This window comes from Amphiura filiformis, chromosome 17 (assembly GCF_039555335.1).
Source record: "Amphiura filiformis chromosome 17, Afil_fr2py, whole genome shotgun sequence".
In the NCBI taxonomy this organism is placed as follows: domain Eukaryota; kingdom Metazoa; phylum Echinodermata; class Ophiuroidea; order Amphilepidida; family Amphiuridae; genus Amphiura; species Amphiura filiformis.
The window spans coordinates 35,608,125-35,635,919 of NC_092644.1; the positions used below are offsets into that span (position 1 = coordinate 35,608,125).

General features: G+C 39.5%; 2 protein-coding genes across 2 annotated transcripts; both read left to right on the plus strand.

Moving 5' to 3' along the window:
- LOC140137698 (F-box/LRR-repeat protein 12-like) lies at positions 1-4,784 on the plus strand. Its single transcript, XM_072159454.1, has 3 exons — positions 1-97; positions 2,754-2,887; positions 3,345-4,784. The coding sequence occupies exons 2-3, from the start codon at positions 2,778-2,780 to the stop codon at positions 4,471-4,473; spliced, it is 1,239 nt and encodes a 412-aa protein (XP_072015555.1). The 5' UTR covers positions 1-97; positions 2,754-2,777; the 3' UTR covers positions 4,474-4,784.
- A 6,115-nt stretch (positions 4,785-10,899) lies between these two features.
- Positions 10,900-24,745, plus strand: LOC140137179 (uncharacterized). The gene is made up of 3 exons (XM_072158831.1): positions 10,900-10,996; positions 13,494-15,934; positions 21,298-24,745. Exons 2-3 carry the CDS (start codon positions 13,532-13,534, stop codon positions 24,286-24,288), a joined length of 5,394 nt encoding a protein of 1,797 aa, XP_072014932.1. The 5' UTR covers positions 10,900-10,996; positions 13,494-13,531; the 3' UTR covers positions 24,289-24,745.
- The last annotated feature ends 3,050 nt before the right edge of the window (positions 24,746-27,795 follow it).

The window sequence follows — 27,795 nt, forward strand, 5'->3', positions numbered from 1 at the left end:
GTCATAAACGTACATGTAAACAAACCCTTTACATTACACGGAAGCCGAGACCGTCGCGTGAAGCAGTAAAAGCGTCCTTTTTGCAATATTTGAGTTGGTAAGTCTATGTATTCGATGGATTACCTTATAGTTTCAGTGCTGATCCTGAAAAATCAAGGCACATTATATGTGCATGTGTGCATGCGTGCCTGACTGTGTCATGATATGATGACAATATATATTGTAAGCTTACACTGCACTGCCACTGACTTTGTATGTACATGTATGTTAAAGTATTATTTTAAAAAATAGACCTTATATAGAGGGTATGTTGACTATAAAAGGAAGCAGTCAAGAGGTGATGAGTTGCAGTCTGAAAAAACCACTAGTGTAGTGGTGAAACCCCGGGGGTGAAACGTCACTGAAAATGTGAGTAGATCAACATCATTTTGCACTGGAATTGTTCAAAACGAACCATGTTTACAGTTCAATCCAACATTCCAAATGAACTTGTTCAAAGATGTGGGGATGAATTCTTGAAATGTTCTGATGAAAATCGCCGGTCCCTTTTTGATGTTCCAAAAAATCTTATCCCCATTTCGCTTTGCAAAAACACATTTGCCCCTCCTCAGCATGCTCTATTGCAACACTCCAAAGAAGAAGAGAACTAGATGGCCGAGTGGTTAAGGCGTTGCGCTGCCGGCCGGGAGATACGATCGACGAGGGTTCGAGCCTTGGGCTTGCCTTAGGTGAAAATTCTCTTCCCTCCCAAAAAGCTCCTATATATGGTCAGAAATCCTTCAATTGAGTTCAGTTACATCACAGAATTTAATTGTAGAATTTCTTCTCACCCCCATACACTGCTTAGCACGTGCAGATATAGGTAGTGTATGTGCGACGTCCGTGATTCGGAGGTCACGTAAAGCTGTTGGTCCCGTGTTCAGGAGGATTCATCCCTGTGGACGTTAAAGTGTCAGAGCTATTCGAAAAGTGAAGGGGGATCATCCCCGGTTCTGATATCTGCACTCAACCCTCTTGGTTCAAGAGGGCAAGATGGGCGATACAACTGTACATAGGCCTAGGTTGTCTACCCATAAAATCCTGTAGAATGTAGAACGCAGAAGAAGAAGAATTTAAGAAAATGAAGGCGAATAAGAACAAGAAGGAAAAGCTTCAGGGTGAAAAGAAGAAGAAGAAGAAGAAGAAAGGAACAAAATAAAGGGGAAAGGGTGAAGAAGGGAGAGGATTAGTGAAATAAGAAGAGAAACAAGAAGAAGAAGAAAATGGACAAGAAGAAGAAAGAGAGTAGAAGGAACAGCCAAGAGAGAGAGACGAAGAAGAAGAAAGAAAGAGAACGAGACTGGTGGGGAGGGGGATATGAACATGAAGAGGAAGAAAGTGACGTCGAAAAATTGAAGGAAAAGAATGCGAGGGAGAGAACTGAAGGAAGAGGAAAAGAAAGGAAGAAATGGGGAAGGAGGAAAAGGAAGAAGAAGAACAAAACAGAAGTAGAAGAAACAGAAGAAGAGGAAGAGAAAGGGAAGTAAAGAGGAAGAGGAGGCAGAAGAGACTTCAAGAGAGAAGGTCATCTCTCTCTAATATCTCCGTGTGCGTCCAGATTGGAAACAACCTTATAAACTAGAGCGAGTATCATTCTTCATTCTCGCTATATATTAACTATATTAACTTTGATAATGGAGTTTGTTATACTCCCAGTTCACCTCGGATTTTTATTACAAAGTTACGGACGTAATGAAGAAGATGTGGTAAGGGAGGACAGTTTTTATGGTCTACTTAGCTCAGCAATGCTTTGCTGTCTTCGATAATGGTTCGTGTACGCTAGAGCGTTCGATAGGAACAAGCGAACAGTATACGAGTTTGCTGATATCTATCGGAGCGTTCAGCAGAGCAGCAGGATTATAAACACGGTCGATGGTAAAACCATAATCAATTTCCTTTGTGTTCATTAAGTACATAACGACCCACTCATCAACTACTCAAGTGGTCATTAAATAAGCATGTCAGAGGTCGTGTCTGCGGACAATAGAAAGTCAATAATGTGTGTACGTTTATGTTTACATAAAGTGGTGTAATTAGGTTTCAAGGGGTTGTTAATTTGTAAAATTGATTCGATCGATATTTCGGTCAACGCGTGGTATCGGAGCGTAGTATACAATTGAGCGGAGCCTGGCAGTGTTTGCTACAGGCTTTTATGGGTTTGGGCTTTGATAAAAGCCATGCACCTCTCCGATACAATGCGCTATCGAAGACAGCAAAGCATTGCTGAGCTCAGTAGACCATAAAAACTGTCCTCCCTAAGGAAATAAATTACTTAATTAGCAGTAAATTGTGGTTTTGGTTGTCTTGTTGCTTGTGTGATAATTGATCCGTATACTTGGCTGAGTCTGAAAGCCTAAATAAGACCCAAATAAGACCCCGGCCGAACTTCTAGTTATCTGGAGAGCTTTTTATTAGCGCCCATACCAAGGCCAAGTCTTCGATGTAAGAGCCGGTGAACAGGACTACCAATCTGAGGGACTCGCCGAGACGAGCTGGCCAAGACGTTTCTACCAAGCAGTGTTATCTATCCTGGTACCAACCTCGTCGTCTAAAATATTTAGTGAGTCCTTTTTCCCCAAAGCTCTGCACCACCCCCTCCGATCGGTACGCTGCAGAGGATACCCCCGTCGGAAAATTTTGAAAGAAACCCCTTTCCAAATCGCCTACAAAGCCCTGGGTAAAAAGATATATATATTGTATCCTTTATAATTCAGATTGATCAACCTACAACATTGACAATGGATCCAGCTAGTACATCGTCGAGATGTTCTTTTGACAATCTTCCTGATGATGCACTCATTATCATCTTCTCATTCCTCACCTTATGTGAGCGTCTTATGGTTATGAGGTAGGTATTTGTTAATGCATTGTCAATTCATTTTTATCTTTGAACAAATGTTTGTTACATGAAATTCAATTACATTTGACGTATCTGGTGGAAATAAAATTTTACGTCAACAAACATTCGTCAGAACATTGTTGAACATGACTGGAAATAAGGGCCTATTCCAGGACTATTTGAGTTGAAATGATCTTCTTTGTATTTTAAAGCTTTTGAGAGATACAAATTTGTTCAATGTGGATTCAGGCCTGGGCAATTACAAAACATCGATCCCATTGGACGGATTGTATCTCAAAAACCGACCATAATTTTTGTTTACCAATTTTTTTTCTATACCACAATAGCTTGTAACATTAGTTTTGAACACTTTTAAAATTTAAAAAACAAGAGAGCACTTTATACAATCTAAACTATTACTTATAGTACGTATGTGTTAATTGTTTCTCTCTGTCTCTATTTTTAGAGTTTCAAAAAGATGGAATCGAATTCTCTCAAATTCTCAAGCCTGGACACACGTCGATTTCTGGGACGAACGACAGACGACAGAAAAACCTGACGAACACGGTAAAACTTGGAGATTTCCAAATGACAAGAATTCTGTCCTGGATTTCATGCGCAAGTATACAAGTGGAAGATTAAAATCCATTCGTCTTCATGTTATCAGTAAAGATATTCTTTCACGTCTACAGCAATATCGCAAACTTGAAACCTTTCGCTTACTAGCTGGTCGTAACCCGTTAGAAAGTGCTTTTCACTTTGAGGTTCGACCTGACAATTACCTGGATGACAAAGGCCCCCTCTATAAAGAGTTGTTTCTTCGCCTCGGAAAGTTGAAAAACCTGCGATGTTTGACATTTCAGAGAATGTATTCACTACATTTGACACCTGAATATTTAGACCCAGTTTCTAATTTACAAGAGATAACAGATCTAGAGTTTGTCGACATATTTTTGGAAGACGGGCGATATCAATTTGGCACTGATTTAAACGCTAACATTATCCAACTTAGAGCAGCGATGGTAATACTATTGAAGTTGACCAAAGTGAAGTCTTTCAGGTTTTCACTCGACGAACCTAATCCAATTCAAGCTCACGTCAACTTCGATGTGTTTTTGCGTGGCATCGCCGACAAATGGAAGAATTTAAGACAATTAACATTAGTTGGAATACGTCCGCCGTCCCGGGAAACATTTAAATTGTTGGTTTCAGCACTAACACAATTGCAGGAGTTGGAACTCTACGGTAAAATGATAACTGATGAAAACATCGCACTTATTGCTACACATCTCAAGAAGCTCACATCTCTCAAGCTTACAGATGGACAATATACCTCGACTGGTATCAGAGGTTTGTGTGGTCATCCTTCTATCGAAAGACTTTATGTGCGGCATAGCCAGCACAACCAGGCTCCCGAGTGGCTTCTGGCCGTGTATGATGTCATCATTTCTCTTCCTCACATTACCTATGTTAAAATATTAGGATACAGGGTTATATCACTTCATGCACAGCACAAAATACCGGCGCTTCAAAAAAATGTTCAGATAGAAGTGGAAAACTCACCAATCCGTTTGCAAAACTGTCTTTTTGACTAGACTATTATACCAACACAAATATGTTAATTTCGTAATAATAGCTCATGATAATTTCATATAACATGAAGTACAAATAACTCCTTCTTTTATATTCGCTTTCGTCTGAGAGTACATAAATGAGAGAGGCGCTACTTCGATCACAAAAGTGAGGACAGTGTGAGCTTGTGCAAGAGCATATACAGTGTATGAGAGTCTGTCGATCCTCGCTATTCCAAAAGGTAATTTTGAATACGTAATTTTATTAATGAGCTGATATGAATATGCGCAGATATATCGTGCTGACAAAAAGTGATTTATAAATAAAGCAGGCGACGCCTTAATAAAAATGTCTTTTCTCATCTTTCCTGAAGTTCTAAGTAATTAGGGAGTGTTCAGAAATACTTTGGGGGGGGGGGGGCTGGAAAATATTTTTTAACCCCTCTTTGCGAACCCAAAACTTTTTCGACCCCCCCTCTCAATGGAACTAAAACTTTTTTGCCCCCCCCCCCCTCATAAAGGTTCATAACTATTTTGACCCCCCCCATCATAATGTACCATTCTACATAAAATAGCAGAGGGCACATATTAATGATACTAAAATTTGTATTCATGTGCAATGAAATTGTACCCATGTCAGTCAGCCCTCGAATGAAGGATCTGAAAGGGCACGGCAACTTTTTAGGGCAAGTTGCAAGGCAAGGCAGCACAGCAGTTTGTAATATTTCAAGAGGGCATCATGGCAACTGTTGACAATTTGAGAAGGGCACCAAGGCAATTTCTCAAAAGTGAAGAAAACACACACAAACATAGATGATTTTATAATGAAGGGGCAGGGCTGGGGCACCGACAGCAACTTCATTAGAGGGGGACGACAAGTGTCTGCCTTGGGTAAAGGACATATTTTGAGGGCATTACGGCAGTGGGGTTTGGGCACCCACGGCAAAATGCCATGGGTGCTGTGGGTTAATTCGAGGGCTGCCGAAATGGTGTGTTTTGCTAATTGATGGTCAGTTCGCATGTTCGCGAAGCGCAAAATTTTTCAATTTTACCCTATTTGGGCCCAAAATATGGTGCTTTTCGATGTGCTAAAAAAGTTGAATGTGGCAATTATTGTTTTATTTTTTCCTCTATTAGGATTTTCAGTGGATGTCCTCCATGGAAAAATGAGGGGGTGGGGGACGTGTACCCCGGTTCTCAAAGCTTTCTCCGCCTATAATTGTAAAGCAACATGATTTAGTTACTATATATCAGTGATAATAAATTAATAATCTGTACTACATGAAACATTATTGTAAAAATTGACACTAAAGAAGAATTGCAGCTTTTAGTGATTTATAGAGCTGACCAGAAAGAACTGACACAAAGCTCAAAATTAAGTTATAGACAAGAAAATTTTTAACACTGGATCAAATGTACTTTTGTTCTGGTTTATTACTGGAATATTTGCGAACAAATTTTTACACCCCCCCCTCTACGTGCCGAAAAACATTTTAACCCCCCCTGTTCATACACCCAAAACTTTTTAAACCCCCCCTATTCAGAACTCCTAAAATTTTATGACCCCCCTACATATTTTCCAGCCCCCCCACCAGAGTATTTCTGAACACTCCCTTATTTCTTTACTAGATTATTAACAACTCACGTCCGGCGCGTCTGCGTGGATTACTTCGCTCGGACAGCTGAAGCTGCCCTCGCGAAGTAAACCCTCAGACGACGCGGCCGCATGGTTAAACGGCGATGAACGGTGTTAAACGGTGATAAACGGTGATGAACGGTGAAACACGATTGAATCCCTAATTCATCTAAGGTGTGGGATCCATACGCAGGACCTAATTGCCCATGCAGATTGACATTGTCCAACGGCGTGCTGCTAGGTTCGTCACCATGGTCACACCGACTACAACCCCGACTACAACCAACATGACCAACAAAGCAGTCTAACCCAAATGCTACAAAGTCTATAATGGCAGACACTCTATGAACCAGAACGCAGGGCTCACAGCAAAATCATCATGCTGATGCTGTACAGTGCATGGTCTTGCCGCCATTCCTGCTGCTACACCATACTTGTTCCCATACTTTTTCATCAGACCAGACTAGAGGCCACAATCAACAGTTCAAAGAACAACACCGCAGAATTATATCTTATTTTCTTCCCAAGTGCCATTATCTGGAATCCTCTGATAGTTCGCCACAGGGCCCGGGGCCACTCAGAATTACACTTGTAAGCATCCGCGTGAAAGAAAACGTGGGTTTAGGGTGGTTTTGAAAAGCAAAACGAGGATCCGCGCGGATCCGCGATAAGGGTCTCAAAACACTCATGTATCTCCTTGAAATTTCAAACCAATTCCTCGATTAGGGCGTTTTTAATCTCGTTTAGGGTTTAGGGTGCCAAAGTTTCGACATCCTCGCTTATGGTCATTTTTGAAAGTAAATTCACGCGGATGCTTACAACTTTTATACATAAGTGCCGCCCCCCCCGCCACAGGGTCATCTTTTTACTTGCACCGTACACACGCTTTTAGGGGTTGTGCAATAATTGTGTGTACCCCGGGGTGGTGAATTATAGGGGGGGGGCAAAGATTTTTTGGCAGACCAAAAGGGGGGAGGGGCAAGCATTTTGTGGCAGGTCGGAAGGGGGAGGGGGGGTCAAGCGATTTTTGGCAGGTCGGGTGGGGGGCAAGAAATTTTTGGCACAGATATTTTGGGCACCGTTTCTAATATTACGCGCTAAAAAGGTGTAGGAAAACGTTTGGAACACGTTCAAATATGCAAAATTTCCTCCAAAAGGCTTAAATTCAGGTTCCCAAAAAATCATACTGTGTAAGGAGGGGGGGGCAAAGATTTTTTGGCACGGCCAGATGGGTGGGGGGCAAGCGATTTTTAGCAGACCAATTTGACCACGTTTCAATATTACGTTTAAGAAACGTAAAAGTGTGGAGTTTTGATTACGTTTAAATAACGTTCGCATGAAACGTTTCAAAAACGTTATCATAGCGTTTTTCTTTGTCACTTTTGGTCTCGAAAACGTTTCAAAATTACGTATTGATAACGTAAAAGTGTGGAGTTTGTTTTACCGTTTTAATAACGTTTCCACAGAATCATTATGACGTTAAAGTTCTCGATCTCTTGTGTAGCATAAGACATGGAACCGTTAAGAAATGCATTAACTGATAGTTCAAGTTTCACATCATGAGATAATGCTTATCTCAAAGGCTTCCATGCTTCATGCTTTTGACGGTCTTATTGCTGGCAGGAATGTTTCAGATAAGCCAAAAAGATGAAAGCTATATGTAGACTAAGGTCTGTTGTTGCACCGAAGGATAAGGTCGATAAGTTGAAACAGTCAGGAGCAGTCTATAAAATTGCATGTTCTGATTGTCACGCCACATACATCGGGGAGACCAATAGGAAGCTTGAAAAACGGCTTGCGGAACACAAGTCAAAAGCAGCTGGCTCCAAGTCAGCCGTACAAGAACATGTAAAAGCAAGTAAAAACACGCACCAAATAGACTGGGACAACGTGAAAGTACTGGAGAAAGAAACAAAAGACTTTCCCAGGAGGGTCCTGGAAGCCATCCAAATCAAGAAACAAGGACCTTCAGTTAACCGAGACACAGGATTGGCGAGTACCCGCTAGTCCGAAGGTTTGCTAGTCCGAAGGTTCGCTAGTCCGAACACGTATTTCAATGGAGGACGTGACGGTCGCTAGTCCGAATTCACAAAAAGGTTCGCTAGTCCGAAAAAAAGGTTCGCTAGTCCGAAGGTTCGCTAGTCCGAAGGTTCGCTAGTCCGAGGGTTCGCTAGTCCGAATTTATTAAAAGGTTCGCTAGTCCGAATTGTTAATCAGGTTCGCTAATCCGAATCAAAAAAAGGTGCTCTAGTCCGAATTTTAAATAAGGTCCGCTAGTCCGAATTTTATATAAGGTTCGCTAGTCCGAATGATAAATAAGGCCCGCTAGTCCGAATTCTAAATAAGGTCCGCTAGTCCGAATTTTCTTTAAAGAACCTGATCAGCGCCACCATACACCGGTCTCAAAATGTATTGGAGGTGTTTGATCAAATATAGCGTGTTACCTGAGTAGGTGCACACAGGTTCACAACATTGTTCATGTTTTGCATTGTTTCTTTAAAAGTAATGATGGCAAGTACATAAAAGTATATACATTTTCAGAAAGGAAACAATGCAAGTAACCCAATAAGTTTCCAAATCGATGAAAACTGTATATTTATGTTCTAAAGACACAAAAAGTATACATGGTATAGATGCTGTTTTTCTAAAGTATTTGAATATTTATTCCTTTTAAAAATTACTGATGTAGGTTTTGCAGAATGAATGAAATTGCAATCAAATATACACCATCGCCTCAATAGTAATGGATATAATTCAAAACAACAACGAGAGCTAGGCCTATTATGAATGTCTAAAATACAAACATTTCTATTTATTTTATTTCTTCATTGATTACTTTATCTATAAATCCTTCTTCCTTTAATTTTTTCTTTCTTTCTTTCTTTCTTTCTTTCTTTCTTTCTTTCTTTCTTTCTTTCTTTCTTAAATGCGGACTAGCGGACCTTATTCAAAATTCGGACTAGCGAACCTTATTTATAATTCGGACTAGCGAACCCTAAATCAAATTCGAATTAGCGGACATGATTTTAAATTCGGACTAGCGAACCTTATATATAATTCGGACTAGCGAGCCTTATTTAAAATTCGGACTAGCGAACCTTGTTAAAAATTCGCACTAGCGGACCTTATTTAGAATTCGGAATAGAGAACCTTCGGACTAGCGGACCTTCGGACTAGCGAACCTTCGGACTAGCGAACCTTCGGACTGGCGGGCCTTCGGACTAGCGGGCTGTAACCGATTAGAATTGGATCCTGTGTGGGACCCTGATCAAACCCAGCGACACCAGGGGCAGGACTTTTCCGACTTCTGTGACGTCATCCAGTGTGATTTCACATGATCAGGTTGGTCTCTAGCCGTTTCCAAGAAATACATCAGAGCCATCAACATCGGCTGACGACGAGGAAGTTCCTCGAAAGCGCTCCCGGTAAGCGAAAATAAACAAGTAGTGTTGAAGTTTAATTTAATTTACTTTCATTTTATTACCACTACGTATGAATCTGCAATTCTATATAGTAGTAAATGGTTATGAAAAAGTTTATATAATTATATTTAGAAGTGAGTAGTGAGAGTAATAGTAAAGGCTTTTATTATTGAATGCAACATATTATAATGACACTTCAATACTGAATTCTGATTTTAGAATCAACCCGTTTATTAATCGCGAAAGCCCAAGTTTAATAAAAATCGACTATATACTTTGCATTTTTAACAGGACTTTGACCGGGGACTTGGTCCCTACTCCCTAACACACACCGGCAACACACACTGTCAATCATACTTGTTTATCAATTCAATTTAACATGTTTAACCGCAAGTACAAAGCCTGGACGTACCGGTACTGACGCGCTCATGCACCTAGTACACAAAGCGAAGCACCGTTATTTACGACGTAGTTATCAATGGTACTGACACGTGCCTGGAGGATTTAAACCATAACGAGATCTGGGCGACCACTCACAAGCCACAACCTTGGCGGAAATTCGTTGCCACACCTGCACGTTCTGGTGTTAAAAGCACGCAATCGGGGCCAATGTGATAGTTCCGTATTATTTTGTATAGCCTAATAGTTGCAAATGTACATTCAGCTTACACTTGCCCCTTTCCCACCCCCCATTTTACAATGTTGGGAGACTGTATGATCTTTTGTCCAAATCAACATTGCAAATAGGGGAGCGGGGCAGGATGTTGGCCAATTAACGCTCACGTGTGGCAACATTTTTCGCCAAGCCTTGCAGATCCATTTAAAGATGCATTACATCATGGCCAATTTTAGTAGGCCAGAAATCCGACAATATCATCCATAGACAACCGTGCTAAACATGCTAACCGCAATGCAAAGTAAGTAGTCCATTTGGGAAGCCAACAGAGGGAGTACGGTGACTAAAAAGATCAGATCATACGTGAAAATCTATCAATTGTGCACACATTAATTAAATCAGAGTTTTAAGAGTAGGCCTATAGGTCCTATAGCTATATGCACTGTGTAGTGCATGGGCAAGTGGACTACGGAGAAGTGTACGTCCTCAGTCAGCAAATGTTATAATATGGCTTTAACTTACCTCAAAAAGGAATAATTTAATAATTGAAGACAGTAGGTAAATGGTGCAATCAAAATATTAAAATTATTGTTAGGCCTAGTTGGGGCCCGGGGAACATGGGGTAGAAAAACAAACTTACTTTCTTGTATTTTCACGTGTTTTTCGATGGGTCGATTATTTAGTGGTGTGCGCTCTTTCGAAAATTGACGACGGGCTGCATATTAGCGATAATTTGCAACAAGAGCTGTATAAACTTTCATTCATCAAGTTAATTCCATACACATGTGACATGATACATATGAATTAGTTTTGTCTTTTTCTGCGAGCAAGCTACCTGTGTACTTTTGAATGTTTGAGTGGCGAGTTTAGCGCGTAAGTAGTAGGCCTACTACTCACAGCCCCAGGGCTGTCAACTTTTTGGAATTGCTTGGCGTGAGACACTGTCGAGCAGTGGCGTACCGCGCTCCATCCCGGGGGGTGGGGGGGGGGTATGATATTTCCACTGAACTTGAATTATTTTGAACTGCATTTCATTTAGATGTCAAGGATAGCATTAGTGGTGGATTTGGAGAAATCTTGTCAAATTTGACATTTTGTAACATTTTGTCCGTCCCTCACATAGAAAATGTCCGTCCCTCACATAAACTTTGGACCCACTTCATAGACGCCTTGAAAACAAACTGAGTCAAATTTCTTAATTTTTGGAGAGATGGAACATTACTCTTTCATGAAAAGTGTATAACGTGTGTATAAGTTACAATAGAAAACTTGACGATGTAACTAATGGTGGCGATTGCTTATTCTATTGATTTCCGTCCCTCACACGTGAAAATTTTGTATAGTGAAATAATTGATGCACATGTGGCAACATTTTCATGCATGAAATAACTATTGGTTGAAGGGTTATATATTAACCTAACTTAGAGGACTTTGTTTATTTTACTAGATGAATTTAGGCAGATATGAAATATGCTGGATATATGTTTTTTGTCTGTGGGTCAATTTTGCTATAATCAAAGAAATCTGGTGCATGACTCAATTTCAGTCCAGATTGACACCAAACATGTTATTAACATTTTGAGGAAAATATGATATAATTTCTTTGAAGTAATGTTTGATATTTTCTCCTCACCTTGTTTGGAGACATGCAAGACCATTGAACAAGCTTGAACAGTTAGCACAGCATGATATGTTTGACCATGTAGATGACCCGGGTTGATAACAGATCTAATGTTGTACATTACACCTTGGTTCAACAAGATTTAACCGAAACATCTCGGGACTTTCATGTGATTCGGCTGGTTAAAAGTAGCTCAAAATGTAATTAATTGAACTAAATAATATTTTTAAAATTAGTTTTGTCTTTTCAATGAAACATAAAAACTGGGTTTGAAATAAAGTTTTTCCTATTTTTCTAGGACTTATAGTACCGTATATAAATATAGCTTAATCACATGTAGGCCTAGGCATGTATCTGACCAGCTTGTTGAATGGTCTAAGGGGGACACAATGGGCATATGGGTATAGAGACCCCAGCTTTTGGACAGCGCAGTTCCCCACAGACCCCTGAATTTGACCAAAACAGCGCACTGAATGACCCTTAATTTCAGCTCTAAAAGACCCCTAAATTGATCTAATGCGAGCCATTTTGCGAGGAAAGAACATTTTGGAGTTATAAATTAGAGAGTTGACAGAAAATTTTAGGATAGGAGTTAATGTTTGGTTTGTTGTTTAAGGGTGCATTTCCCATTATTGGTGGTCTTTTGAATTGTCATAAAACATGGTAGAAGTAAGCGCGAAAAAAGTCATAGATTGTCGTGAAACTTTGCTTGATGTGATCACAATTAAGCGCCCACAATTTAAAGACATATCAAGGTCATAATGTGGTCAATTGAGCATTTCCATGAAACGTGGTGGATGTGATCACAATTAGGCGCCAAACATATTCAAGGTCATCTGAGGTCTGCTGTTGGATTGTTGGACGGTAATGAAATTTGGTGGGTGTCATCATCTTTCAGCGGGGAAAATTTTCAAGGTTATCTGAGGTCAACTGAATATTGATTGTTGTATCAACCGACTACATTTTCATTGATTATGAGGCCAATTCATGACCGTTTTCAACCAAATTTCTGCATTACCGCCTCGGTATATTCATTCTTCAATCTCCCGTATGAATTTGGTGACATTTGGATCAAAACCAGACAGAGCCTTTGATTACATACAACATTTCCCTATTTATAGTAAGATTCTGATTTAAGGGTAGACGAGGTATAATTGTTGGTCGAAGCAACCTAAAAATCGATTTTCATTATCTAGATCAATATATTATTGAAAATTAACACCTTCATGTTTTGCAAAAGTTCATTCTACAAATCGTATACTCTGCAAACTTGCTTAATTTATTGTTGTTAATTAGTTATGTACGTTTTACAAAAGTGCTGTTGTTTCAGCCCTCTTCACAACGTAACTCAAGAACCGCAGCACCTTTAGAAGTATATCTGTGATATTTTAATTCTTCTACACGCTCGCTATGAATTGAGCAATGCATTTTTTGCCAAAGCTCACTACCATTCGTAAGATGCTGTGAACTACCAAATCACAACAGTTTAAAATAATTAATAACCTTAAATATATTTAGCACACATTTTAAGAGTAAATTTGTATTTGTATTTCTTAGTATATCCTTGGTGGTATTTACCAATAAATACCCATATGTCCCATCCGGTTAATTAATTTACACACAAAACAAATTACCAGGCACTTATCAATGCTAAATTATGAAACTTGATCTTCAGCTGTGGCATTGTCATTTTAATGACATTTCTTGTTTTCTTTTTTTTCCTGTTTTCCTTGCTGCAAACATTATTAGAGTGGTAAGGGCATGAAGAGACGAAGGATACCAACAAGATGTCCAAAATTCAGTTGCAACCATTCAGATGTATAAGCTGCAGAACCAGTTTTTACTGTTTTGACAAATGGACACGGCATAAACGAAGGCACCGGATGAAGTACAGTAAACTATGCATGAAAATGAAATATTTGAATCGCATACCTGACTTAAAAACATCAATCAATGAGATATCATGGTTAGATACGAATTATCAGCAGCACTATCGAACCACTGTTGATTTGCCAAGACACGTAATGCAGGATGTGGGGAAACCCTTTGAGTATAGTGGTAATACTAAACGGCTTATTGGAACTCATACCAAGGAGAAACCCCATAAATGTCAGTATTGTTATAAACGCTTCGCACAAAGTACCCATCTTAAAGACCACATCAGAACTCATACCAAAGAGAAACCGTATCAATGTACGCTTTGTCAGAAGTGCTTTACAAGAAAGAACGCTCTACAACGACATATCAGAATGCACACCAAAAGGAGAACCTATCAGTGTAAGCATTGCCAGAAATGTTTTGCACAAAGCAGCCATCTCAAAGAACACATCAAAACAACTCACACCAAGGAGAAACCATTTAAGTGTCCTCATTGTCAGAAATGTTTTACACAAAGTGGATATTTTAACAAACACATCCGAACGCACACCAAAAGAACCTATCAGTGTGAGCATTGCCAGAAATGCTTTGCACAAAGCAGCCATCTTAAAGAACACGTCCGAACTCACACCAAGGAGAAACCATTTAAGTGTCATCATTGTCAGAAATGTTTTACACAAAGTGGTCCTCTCAACAAACACATCCGATCTCACCCCAACAGAACCTATCAGTGTAAACATTGCCAGAAATGCTTTGTACAAAGCAGCCATCTCAAAGAACACATCAGAACTCACACAAAAAGAACTTATCAGTGTGAGCATTGCCAGAAATGCTTTGCACAAAGCATCCATCATAAAGAACACGTCCGAACTCACACCAAGGAGAAACCATTCAAGTGTCATCATTGTCAGAAATGTTTTACACGAAGTGGTTCTCTCAACAAACACATTCAAATACACAATAGAAATCAAAGCAAAGAAAAACCCTTTGTGTGTCAATATTGTGTGAAATGCTTCGCCAAAAGTGATAATCTCCAAATACATACCAGAACTCACAGTAAAGAGAAACCATATCAATGTCAATATTGTCAGAAATGTTTTACACAAATGACCCATCTCAAAGACCACATCAGAATTCACACTAAAGAGAAACCCTATCAGTGTCAGTATTGTGGGAGATGCTTCACACAAAATAGCCACCTCAAAGCACACATCTTAATAGCCCATACAACAGCAAAAAATAAGACGAAACAATATCAATGTCACTATTGTGGGAAATGCTTTGCATATAGTAGCCATCTCAAAGAACACATCAGAACTCACACCGAAGAGAAACCCTATCAGTGTCAACATTGTCAGAAATGTTTTGCACACAATGGTTCGCTCAAGAAGCACATTAAAACACACAAAGAGAAACTGTATCAATGTGTGCCTTGTCAGAAGTGCTTTACACGAAAGAACGATCTACAACTACATATCAGAACGCATACCAATGGGAAACCCTATCAATGTGAGTATTGCCAGAAATGCTTTGCGCGAAGTAGCCATCTTAAAGAACACATCCGAACTCACACCAAAGAGAAACCGTTTCAGTGTAATCATTGTCAAAGATGTTTTGCACAAAGTGGTGCTCTCAACAAACACATTAAAATACACAATAGAAATCACATCAAAGAAAAACCCTTTCAGTGTCAATATTGTGTGAGATGCTTCGCCAAATGTGACAATCTCAAAAAACATACCAGAACTCACACTGAAGAGAAATGTTTTGCGGGAAAAGGTAATCTCAAAGACCACATCAGAAGTCATACCAAAGAAAAGCCCTATCAGTGTGAATCTTGTCAGAAATGCTTTACTCAAAGGACCCATCTCAAAGACCACATTAGAATTCACACCAAAGAGAAACCCTATCAGTGTCAGTATTGTGAAAGATGCTTCACACAAAATAGCAGTCTCAAAAAACACATCAGAATAATTCACCTCCAAGAGAAACTCTATCAATGTGAGTATTGTCAGAAAAGTTTTGGACAACGTGTTCAACTTATCACGCACATCAAAACCCACACCAAAGAGAAACCCTTCACACAAAGTAGTCACATCGAAAACCACATTAGAACTCACACCAAAGAGAAGTCATATCTATGTGAATTTTGTTCGAAACGCTTTTCACAAAAAGGCCATCTAAAAGAACACATTAGAACACACACAAAAGAGAAACCATATCAATGTGAGTATTGTCAGAAAAGTTACACACAAAGTGCTCACCTCAACAGACACTTAACAACTCACACCAGAAAAGAAATCATAGCAGTGTGAATATTGTCAGGAATCGTTAAAGGCCATATCAGAATTGACCAAAGAGAACGCTTCACAGCGACAACACCAGGTAAATAATTATATTGTATAATCAAAACATGTGTATGTGCTATGCATGCCGCTATATAATATATATTATAAAACAATTAAATACAAAGTAGAGTTGACATATCTAAAACCCCTTATATCAGTGATTCTTTTGATGATTTTTTGATGTGTTCTCAAAATTGCTCAAGTGGATGTAAGCCCATAGCAAAATATAGCAGGTAAGCCGGAGACCTCCAGAAAGGTCTCCTAGAGGTCTCCGACTTTTTTCACATGCAAATTAGGTATCCCCCCCGCAAACCATATGTTCTGGGATACTTAGTAAGCATTTCTGGGAGGTCTCCTGGAGATCTCCCAGAAGCCACTTTCTGGGATACTAGTTTCTGGGAACTCTGGGAGACTTCTGGGCACTAGCTCCTGAAAGTCTCCCAGAGTTCTGCTGGGATACCTGTGGGATACCTAATTTGTATGTGAAAAAAGTCAGAGACTGCTGGAGCTGGAGACTTCTGGGATACTGATTTTTGGAAAACTCAGTCTCCCTACCATGACCTTTTGTGGGATACCACTCGGAGGTCTCCTGGAGACCTCCCGGTAAATGGGCATAGTAACCCAAAAGTATCCTGCTAGTGGGAGACTTTGGGATAGTTCCGGTAAACATAGGCCTAGGTCAGTAGTGCGAACAAGTGGGTGTCCCCCGGGTGCCGGCCCTGTATTGTCCCAATGTTGCATTAATGTGGGCGTGGTTTTGAAACCCTGACATTTTCTACTATCAAAATACAATATTTGATCAGTATCATCTTCATTTTGAAGGGCCACATGTTATTATTATTATAAAGAAGAGGCATTGAGTTTGCGCTTGTTCCGAATATTTCATTTACTGCCTTGTAAAAAATCTACGTGAGCAAGGCATAATTTTTATCTGATGACACCATAGAATATATAGGTTTCATTTATCAATGGCTCAGTTTTTTGAGCTAGGTTTGTTATCGACCTTTAATACTTTGCACATCAGTTAACACAAATTCAATTGTGCTGAGTGCAAGTAACCTGTAGGTCTCCTTTATAAAGAAGGAGATCTGGTTCAACAGGTGAAACTGACCAATAATGCCTGAACCAACCGGATAATCGAGGAATGAATAGAAGAATATTCCACAGCTAGACGTGGTCCAAAATGAAATAAAATAAAAAGGACCAAAATTGGACCATTACCGTTTGCTTACGGTTGCATAATGGGAATATATTGGCAATATTATATTGTCCCAGTACAGTATTGAATACATTGGACCTCTACTGGGCCAATTTCAACCCATTTTGGCCCAGTGCTGGCAATATCTATTGGGCCAGTCGAATGCCCGTGTGCACGACCGTGTCGGACCAATACAGGCTGCCAGGGGCGTAAATTCGTTTTTGAAAGTGGGGGGGGGGACACACTGGGGAAATCAATAAATACATTAAAAATGGCCGCAAAGCAGGCCATCGCGTCATGCATGCGCGACGCAGGGGTGTCTGAGGGGATGTTCCCCCTCAGAAGTAAGAAACTTTTGCAAAATGAATACCTAATTGAAGCGATTTGGTGGCCCATTTTGGCACTATTAGTGTGTAAAATTTTAGTTTAAAAAAGCCCAAAATTTGTGAAATGACAGTCCACAAAGCATTTCGTAGAAAAGTTTTCCCTATTATTGTAGGCCTATACATGTACATGTAAATTACATAAATTGGCAATGTGGAAAGCAGAAGTGAAAATGGCTACTTGTTGACCCACCACGCAGGGGGTGTCTGAGGGGGATGTGCCCCCTGAGAAGTAAAAAACTTTTTCAAAATGAATACTTAATTGAAGCGATTTGGTGGCCCATTTTGGCACTAATAGTGTGGAAAATTTTAGTTTAAAAAAGCCACAATGTTGTGAAATGACGGTCCATGAAGCCTTTCGTGGAAAAGTTTTCCCTATTATTGTAGGCCTATAAATTACATAAATTGGCAAATGTGGAAAGCAGAACCGAAAATGGCTACTTGTTTACCCACTATGCAGGGGGTGTCAGGGGGGATGTTCCACCTTGAGAAGTTGGACAATTTTGCAAAATGAAGGTCCAATTGAAGCCATTTAGTGCATCATATTTACACTATTTAAATCATTGCTTAAACAAAAAAAGGGTCCGAACTCAATTAGCAAAATGTTAAATGTTACACAGGTCCACTGATATGTTAGGCCTATAAGACCCGCCCCTGAATTATCACACGCTTATGGGCCCACCGACCTTCACACAATGCCTAAAATAACCACAGGCCTATACCGGTACCGACTGTGCCGTGATGGGCATACTCAATTACATGCAATTTAACCTTTCTCTTCTTTTTTCTCCCTTTTCTCTTCTCCTTTTCTCCCTTTTTCTTCTCTCTTTTCCTTTTTTTTAGGGGTGGGGACCAAAAAGTGGGGGGGGGGGACATTTGATATTGTGTCCCCCCCACTTTAAAAAGTGAGGGGGACGTGTCCCCCTGTCCCCCACCCAATTTACGCCCTTGCAGGCTGCCATTCTTGGTCCTTTATAGCAGCTTTTATAGAGCCAGTATCGGGCCGATTGTATAATGTTTGCTGGGCCTTACAAGTTCAACAGCAACTTTCATTTATCACTGATTTTGTCACTTATTTTCAAAAAACAAAGAAATTTGAAGCCATTTAGAACTAGAAATTCGATTTTCGAGGTTTCTGTGGCGCTGTTTTGGCTCTCACCCAAAGATTCCATTTAAAAAAAAAAAAAAGGTCATGTTCTCACCCAATGACCCCATATTTTTTACATTTTGCTCTCACCGAATGCCAAAAATCATGCACTCACCCAATGACCCCATATTTTTTACAAATGCCCCTTAGTGCGAAAGTGCCAGCCCTACACCTAGGCCTATATCCATTTCAAATTGAAGTGCCCCCCCAGGGGTGTCCCTGGAAGCAAGATGCTAGCCAGCATGCATAGTTTATTACAATTAAATTAAAAAATGCAATTGATCAATGTTCAGAATATCACAAAAATGGTGTTTCTCGATTTGGTCAAAAAGTTTGGGTCCCGAAACTAATCCGCGTGCGGACATGGTAGGCCTATTAAGGAGGCGTTCGTGCAAGCTTAAAATAATAAGGGTGGCGCTGCTAGATCGCCGTAGCTCAAAAGGTAGTCTCAACTTGTTTCAAAAAACCAGTTTTAAATAAAATTTTATTCTTTGCCACGTAGGCCTACGTACCAAAATATGAATGGGGTAGAAAAACAATACTTACTTTAAAGGAGTGTTTCGTGATCCTATCATCCTCTTTTTATGACATTTTTCAGTAGGGCCTACATCCACGAAAAAAAGCCTATTTCCAAAATTTCAGTTGATTCCGATTTTGCGTTTGCGAGTTATGCATGATTATGTGTATTACACTGCTACCCCGGACTGCTCCATAGACAATGCGTTGTAATTTCGTTCTGGTGCACCAGAACGAAATTCAAATTTCACGATATCTTTGCAAAATGAATTTATCTGCAAGAAATATTTTGTACATAAACATTATGTAGCCAGAGGTTTCCAGTGAATAGTGATATAAAAATCTCAACTTTTTTTGAGAAAAGTGGGGGGATGAGGCTGTGGATCACGAAATGCCCCTTTTAATGTATATTTACGTGTATTACAATGGGACTTTAATTTGTGGTGTGCGCCCATGCAGCTGTGTGATATGACAACGTCAACAGAATAGCCTACCACTTTCACGGTGCTTTTTACAACTTTTTAAATTAATGTATACAATCATAATTTTTATTTCATATATGAATTTATAGTCTTATCTTTTCTGCGAAAGGTGAACGAGTGTACATTTCAATGTGGCGAGTGCAGCGGAGTCTGAGCTGGTAAGTCTATGACTATGTGATTATCATGTTGCTCGAGAAGTAGCATGAGTACGAGCAGTAACTGTAAGGCCAGCCCAAGGCCAAGGCATGCAGCAATGTTGATGTTGGGACGATGCATGCAATCAGCTACGAGCTGATCATTTAGCCTACCTCTAAAAGCGGGTGCAGAATTATTTCTAAAGATTAGTTGCGCATTCATGAAGATGCTAATTTCTATGTGACGTACCCCGCGTATTCATTGCGCTCTCACTTCAAAGTTCAATGGACATTTATGAATAGAAATGAAAATCCCTGGGGTTTCTACCTATGGCGCCCTAGCTGAACGTCTGATAAAGAAAAGATAATCAAAGTTAAAACTGGCTATAAAATATAGGCTCAGATGTGTATACGTCCGTGATAGCTGCGCCTGTTGGTATGAAAGGGCTAGACTTGAAAATTGTGATATTGGTCCGAATTTGAATTGGGGGAAACACTGCGTTAGTCTGACTCTGATATTCGGACTAGCGCAGTGTTTTTCAGATTCGGACTAGCACTGTAGTTTTCAGTTTCGGACTAGCGCCATGCTTTTCAGTTTCGAACTGGCGCAGTGTCCACAGTGTCGGACTGATATGTTTTCAGAACTTCGGACCAGCACAGTATATTTCGGATTCGGACTAGCGGCGTGTCAGATTGAAAACTGTTATTCAGATTCGGACTAGCGGCATGTCGGACTGTTGCGGTTGTTTTCATTTTCGGACTAGCGTGTGCTTTTTTTTCGGACTAGCGCCATGCTTTTCATTTTCGGACTGACGCACCACTAGCGGCGTGTTGGACTGAGCGGTGCATCCCGTCCAGCACATAATCCTTGAGCGAAACTAACTAAACCGTTGATGAGGATAGAACTGTCAGTGTCCGCTATCTCATATCGTGTCGCGATCCACTTTTTTAAAAAGCAAATTTTGCTCATTTTTAAGAGACTAACATATTTTGGGTGCCATATCCGTTGTGGTCGGCTTTGCTTTATACTGCTGAATTTTAATTAATGTGACGTCAGTGTGAGAGTGATGTGAAAAAATAGCTTTTTGCATTTTTGAAGTGGTAGGAAATGCCTGAGAAGTGAGAAACCAATACAAAATTTGAAAGGTACTTGAAAGCTTGAATTCCATTAATCCACGCTGCAGCTTGCACAAATCCAATGAACTTTTATCTTGGTAGAGTGATGCAGTATGATCACTTCTTATAGTTTGTGTCATATTAATTATTATTTGCACATTTATCATTAAAAGCATTGTTTATGGGCAAAAACTTATTATTTTAAAATCCGTAAACCTTTTCTATGTCGTACTTGAGTAGTTCAGAAGTTATAAGGGCATTTTTTCTGACACTAAGTATTAACAGAGCCCTTATTAATTTTCCATTTTTTCTGTTTGTTTTTCATGTTTTCCTAGCAGCAAACATTATTAGAGTGATAAGGGCATGAAGATAAAGGATACCAACAAGATGTCCAAAATTCATTTGCAACCATTCAGATGTATAAGCTGCAGAACCAGTTTTTACTGTTTTGACAATTGGACACGGCATACACGAAGGCACAGGATGAAGTACAGTAAACTATGCATGAATACGAAATATTTTAATCGCATACATGACTTAAAAACATCGATCAATGAGATATCATGGTTAGATACAAATTGTCAGCAGCACTATCGCACCACTGATGGTTTGCCAAGACACTTAATGCAGGATGTGGGGAAACCCTTTGATTATAGTAGTAATACTAAACAGCTTATTGGAATTCGTACCAAGGAGAAACCCCATAAATGTCAGTATTGTTATAAACGCTTCACACAAAGTAGCCATCTCAAAGAACACATCAGAACTCATACCAAAGAGAAACCGTACCAGTGTCATCATTGTCAGAAATGTTTTGCACAAAGTGGTCATCTTTACAAACACATTAAAACACACAATGGAACTCAAAGCAAAGAGAAACCGTATCAATGTACGCTTTGTCAGAAGTGCTTTACAAAAAGAACGAACTACAACGACACACGCAGAACGCACACCAAAAGGAGAACTTATCAGTGTAAGCATTGCCAGAAATGCTTTGAACAAAATAGCCATCTCAAAGAACACACCCAAACTCACACCAAAAGAACTTATCAGTGTGAGCATTGCCAGAAATGCTTTGAACAAAAAAGCCATCTCAAAGAACACGCCCGAAATCACACCAAAAGTACTTATCAGTGTAAGCATTGCCAGAAATGCTTTGAACAAAATAGCCATCTCAAAGAACACATCCGAACTCACACCAAAAGAACTTATCAGTGTGAGCATTGCCAGAAATGCTTTGAACAAAAAAGCCATCTCAAAGAACACGCCCGAAATCACACCAAAAGAACCTATCAGTGTGAGCATTGCCAGAAATGCTTTGGACAAAGTAGCCACCTTAAAGAACACATCCGAACGCACACCAAAGAGAAACCATATCAGTGTGGTCATTGTCAGAAATGTTTTACACAAAGTGGTTCTCTCAACAAACACATTAAAACACACATTCTAACTCAAAGCAAAGAGAAACTGTATCAATGTACGCTTTGTCAGGAGGGCTTTACAAGAATGAACGCTCTACAACGACACATCAGAACGCACACCAAAAGAAGAACCTATCAATGTGAGCATTGCCAGAAATGCTTTGGACAAAGTAGCCATCTTAAAGAACACATCCGAACTCACACCAAAGAGAAACCGTATCAGTGCAATCATTGTCAAAGATGTTTTGCACAAAGTGGTGCTCTCAACAAACACATTCAAATACATATCAGAAGTCAAGAAGAAAAACCCTTTCAGTGTCAATATTGTGTGAAATGCTTCGCCAAAAGTGACAATCTCAAAATACATACCAGAACTCACACTGAAGAGAAACCATATCAATGTCAATATTGTCAGAAATGTTTTACACAAATGACCCATCTGAAAGACCACATCAGAATTCACACCAAAGAGAAACCCTATCAGTGTCAGTATTGTGAAAGACGCTTCGCACAAAATAGCCATCTCAAAGCACACATCTTAGCTCACACAACAGCAAAAAATGAGACGAAACAATATCAATGTCACTATTGTGGGAAATGCTTCGCACAAAGTAGCCATCTCAAAGAACACATCAGAACTCACACCAAAGAGAAACCCTATCAGTGTCATCATTGTCAGAAACGTTTTGCACAATGTGGTTATCTCAACAAACACATCCGAACTCACACCAAAAAAACCTATCAGTGTAAGCATTGTCAGAAATGCTTTGCACAAATCAGCCATCTCAAAGAACACATCAGAACTCACACCAAAAGAACTTATGAGTGTGAGCATTGCCAGAAATGCTTTGCACAAAGCAGCCATCTTAGAGAACACATCCGAACTCACACCAATGAGAAACCATTTCAGTGTAACCATTGTCAGAAATGTTTTGCACAAAATGGTGCTCTCAACAAACACATTCAAATACACATCAAAATTCACAAAGAAAAACCATTTCAGTGTCAATATTGTGTGAGATGCTTCGCCAAAAGTGACAATCTCGAAAAACATACCAAAACTCATTGTAAAGAGGAACCATATCAATGTCAATATTGTCAGAAATATTTTGTAAGAAAAGGTAATCTCGAAGCACACATCATAACTCACACCACGGCCAAAAATGAGACTAAACCATATCAGTGTCACTATTGTGGGAAATGCTTTGCATATAGTAGCCAGCTCAATGAACACATCAGAACTCACACCAAAGAGAAACCCTATCAGTGTGAGTATTGTCAGAAATGTGTTGCACATAGTGGACAGCTCAAAGTACACATCAGAACTCACACCAAAGAGAAACCCTATCAGTGTAAGTATTGTCAGAAATGTTTTGTACAAAGTGCCCACCTAAACAGACACATCAAAGCTCACACTAAAACTAAACCCTTTGCACAAAGTAGCCTCATCAAAAACCACGGCAGAGCGGAATCCTATCAGTGTGACTTTTGTCAGAAATGCTTTGGAAATAGTACCCATCTCAAAGACCACATTAGAATTCACACCAAAGAGAAACCCTATCAGTGTCAATATTGTGAAAGATGCTTCACACAAAATAGCCATCTCAAAAAACATATCAGAACAACTCACCTCCAAGAGAAACTCTATCAGTGTGAGTATTGTCAGAAAGGTTTTGGACAACGTGTTCAACTTAACACACACATCAAAACCCACACCAAAACTCACACCAAAGAGAAGTCCTATCTATGTGAATTTTGTTCGAAATGCTTTTCACAAAAAGGCCATCTAAACGAACACATTAGAACACACACAAAAGAGAAACCCTATCAATGTGAGTATTGCCAGAAAACTTACACACAAAGTTCTCACCTCAACAGACACTTAACAACTCACACCAGAAAAGAAATCACAGCAACGTGAATATTGTCAGGAACCGTTTGGGCTAATCTCAAAGGCCATATCAGAATTGACCAAAGAGAACGCCTCACAGCGACAACACCAGGTAAATAATTATATTGTATAGACAGGGACACTAAATCAATGCACGTGTATATGATATGCATGCCGCTGTATATATATATATAACAATTAAACAAAGTAGAGTTGACATATCTAAACCCCCTTATATCAGCGATTCTTTTGATGATTTTTTGATGTGTTCTCAAAATTGCTCAAGTGGATCCCATAGCAAAATATAGCAGGTAAGCCGGAGACCTCCAGAATTGTCTCCGGGAGGTCTCCGACTTTTTCACATACAAATTAGGTTTTCCCCAAACCATATCGTCGTCTGTATTCCATAGTGGCGTATAGTGTGGCACCGCGAATAAACAACTTTTCGAGAAAATCGGGTTTGAAGAAATGCCAATTTAAAATCGAGTTGTGTAAATCAGACATTCATTTTGTAAATGATGTGAAATTTCTGTAGTAAACTAAATATATTTTATTGTTATATATTTTTCAAAAGAAATAGATACATACTATTGCTGGCAAACTGAAAACAAAAAGCACAAAGCTATACGTCACTATATGGAAAACAAGCAAAACGCAATACCCTAACCTAACGTTAACCTTACGCCACCTCGGTCGCCGTGTAATCCTTCGTCGTGTGTATTCCATAGTGGCGTATAGGTCTGATACGTCACTAAGACGTGTACGCCACTATGACATACAGTGTTTTTCATTTTTGCCGATATTTCATAATTATAAAATGTGTATAAAAAGTGGCGTATGGTCGATACGCCACTATGGAAAACAAAAAATTTCACTTTGTAACTATACGCCACATTTAATTAATTAATTACTAATTAATTAGCTAGTTTTGACTGATGAGACTTAGAAAAATGAAAGAAAACATCATTAAAAGCATATGTGCCAATTTTCAAAAAAATTACCAAAAATCACTATACGCCACTATGGAATACAGCCGACGATATGTTCTGGGATACTCAGTAAGCATTTCTGGGAGGTCTCCTGGAGATCTCCCAGAAGCCGCTTTCTGGGATACTTCTGGGCACTAGCTCCCAAAAGTCTCCCATAACCACCTAGTTTCTGGGACACTTCTGGGCACTAGCTCCCGAACTGGGATACCTGTGGGATACCTAATTTGTATGATGTGAAAAAAGTCGGGGACTGCTGGAGCTGGAGACTTCTGGGATACTGATTTTTGGAAAACCCAGTCTCCCCCTATGGGAGGGGTTTTGCAACAAAGCTCTTCATATTATTATTGACGCCTACGTAATGATTTTTAGCCAATTGCAATTATGAATTAAGGAAATAATACACCATGTTATGCCATGTTTATTAATATGTATAGTTTGAAGCACAACTTTGTCCATCCTGTCAAGTTTGTATTTATCTGTGGCGGCGAGTGACCCAAGCGAGGTCATTTTAAAGGTCGCGCCAGTCTAATCGGACTGCTCATGTACATTAGGTACAATTAGTTATTAATTATTGGTGTCGTAAAACAAAACGCGCCATAAAGCTACTTTTTATGTATGATGCGATCAAGCAAAATCGAAATACAAAATTTTCAGTTTCTTATAGGATAGTAAAAAGCATTTACAAAGCTGGATTTTGCAAAAAAAAACGTATTGAAATTGAACAACACGTCCAAAAGATATGAGCAATTAAAGAGTTTCCAAAACAAGAGGAAACAAAGGGAAATAGGGGGCCTACTTCCTTTGATTGGCTATATGTCAAAATCAATATTTCCGAGTTCCGACTGATTTTGCTTGATCGCATCACATGATAAGTAACTACTATGTTAAGGTTTATATTGATATACATAAAAACGATGTGGACTTCATATTTTACTTTTGCTTACAAAAAACATGGGAACTCGTGCTACGGTATTAAACTTGTGCTACAGTTTGTCTGCCCGAAAAGATGAAAACGAAGTACGTAATAATTCATTATACCATACACTATAAAAAAAAACCATAAACAACATCATAGAATATGTAAATTTCAATATTCCTTGAGCAATTTAAAACAAAAAACATGAAATAAAACCGTAATGAAGATGTGCAAATGAGATCCAAAATGTAGGTCTTTCTCCACTCAAAAAAGTAAAAAAATTGGCCAAGAACACATTTTTTAAAGATAATTCATGGTAAACATGCAACAACGTAACTGCAACACAAGTTAATTTAAAGTGTATATTAACCCCTTTCATTTGATACCAAACTTGCTATTGGAGCGCTTGTAGTTTGAAAGTTCTGAGCATTTTTCATGTTTTGGGTCATGTTCATTTTTGTGGAAGATATAAATTATATCGCATTTTGATCATGATCAACGACCTCCCCGGGACGACTTCCCATGCCAGTGGCGGATCCAGGCAGGGTCCGCGCCCCTTTCGTGTTTAAAAAAAACCCCTTAAATGTGAAAAAGAAAATAGGAAATAAACTGTGACGTGCACTCCCGGTCCCCGCACTCCGTGCATCCATGGGTATTCATGCTCGTCGAAAATTTCGCGAAATAGGGGGTGTTTTCAGATGAAGAAATGCGATTCGCGAAACACACAAAAAAGGGGTGTTTTTCAAACCACGTGTTCGCGAAATTGAAAAAAAGGGTATTTTCATGGAGCAGCCTACACGTTTCTGTCAGAAAAGGGTATCATTAGAAATATCGTTCGCGTTTTAGCGAAAATAGGGGTATTGTCGAAGGGCAAATAATTCACGAAATCGCTAAAAAAAGGGGTGTTTTTCCCCTAAAAACTTCGCGAAATGAGATGCAAAAGGGGGTGTTTTTAAAGTTCACCGACAAGCATGAATACCTGCGGATGCACGGAGTGCGGGGACCGGGCGTGCACTGCACATTCACATCGCGTAGGCCTAATAATAGTGTAAAAATAGTCTCCGAAATGGCTTCAATTCGGCCTACATTTTTTCCCCAAAATACTGAGGGGATGCATCCTCCCTCAGACACCCTCCCTCCGCGTATATGATTATAAGAAGTGCCCATTTTAGCTTCTGTTTTGAAATTTAAATTGCACGTAATGCCAAGCTTACTTATCTGATTGTTTTAGGTATTGCTTGAAGACGGGTTCGGTCCAAAAGCCTGTGAAATTACTGCGGGCCCGCCGATACGCGATACGCAGAGCCCGTCACATTTTGTCATCAAAGTCGGGACTAAATGCTAACCCACCCATGCATGCTTTAATAGCCCCTAATTGCGAATGTCAGTCGGAACCAATGTTTTTTTTTAAATTTTGCAAATTGATTTTGGGCCCTCTTTTTTTAAAGCAATGCTAATAGTGTAAAAATGATGCACCAAATGGCTTCAATTGGGCCTTGATTTAACATATTTTCGGTTTTCTCAAATTAAAATTCAACACAATAATAGTGCCAAAATGATCCACCAAATGGCTTAGGTCTTCATTTTGCAAAGGTGTCTCACTTCTGAGGGGGCACTTATTTCACTACACCC

Coding starts and splice junctions, on each gene's coding strand:
- LOC140137698 (XM_072159454.1), top strand. CDS start 2,778: ATGGATCCAGCTAGTACATCGTCGAGATGTTCTTTTGACAATCTTCCT. Junction 2,888..3,344: donor GAGCGTCTTATGGTTATGAG/GTAGGTATTTGT, acceptor CTCTATTTTTAG/AGTTTCAAAAAGATGGAATC.
- LOC140137179 (XM_072158831.1), top strand. CDS start 13,532: ATGTCCAAAATTCAGTTGCAACCATTCAGATGTATAAGCTGCAGAACC. Junction 15,935..21,297: donor GAAAAGAAATCATAGCAGTG/TGAATATTGTCA, acceptor AAACATTATTAG/AGTGATAAGGGCATGAAGAT.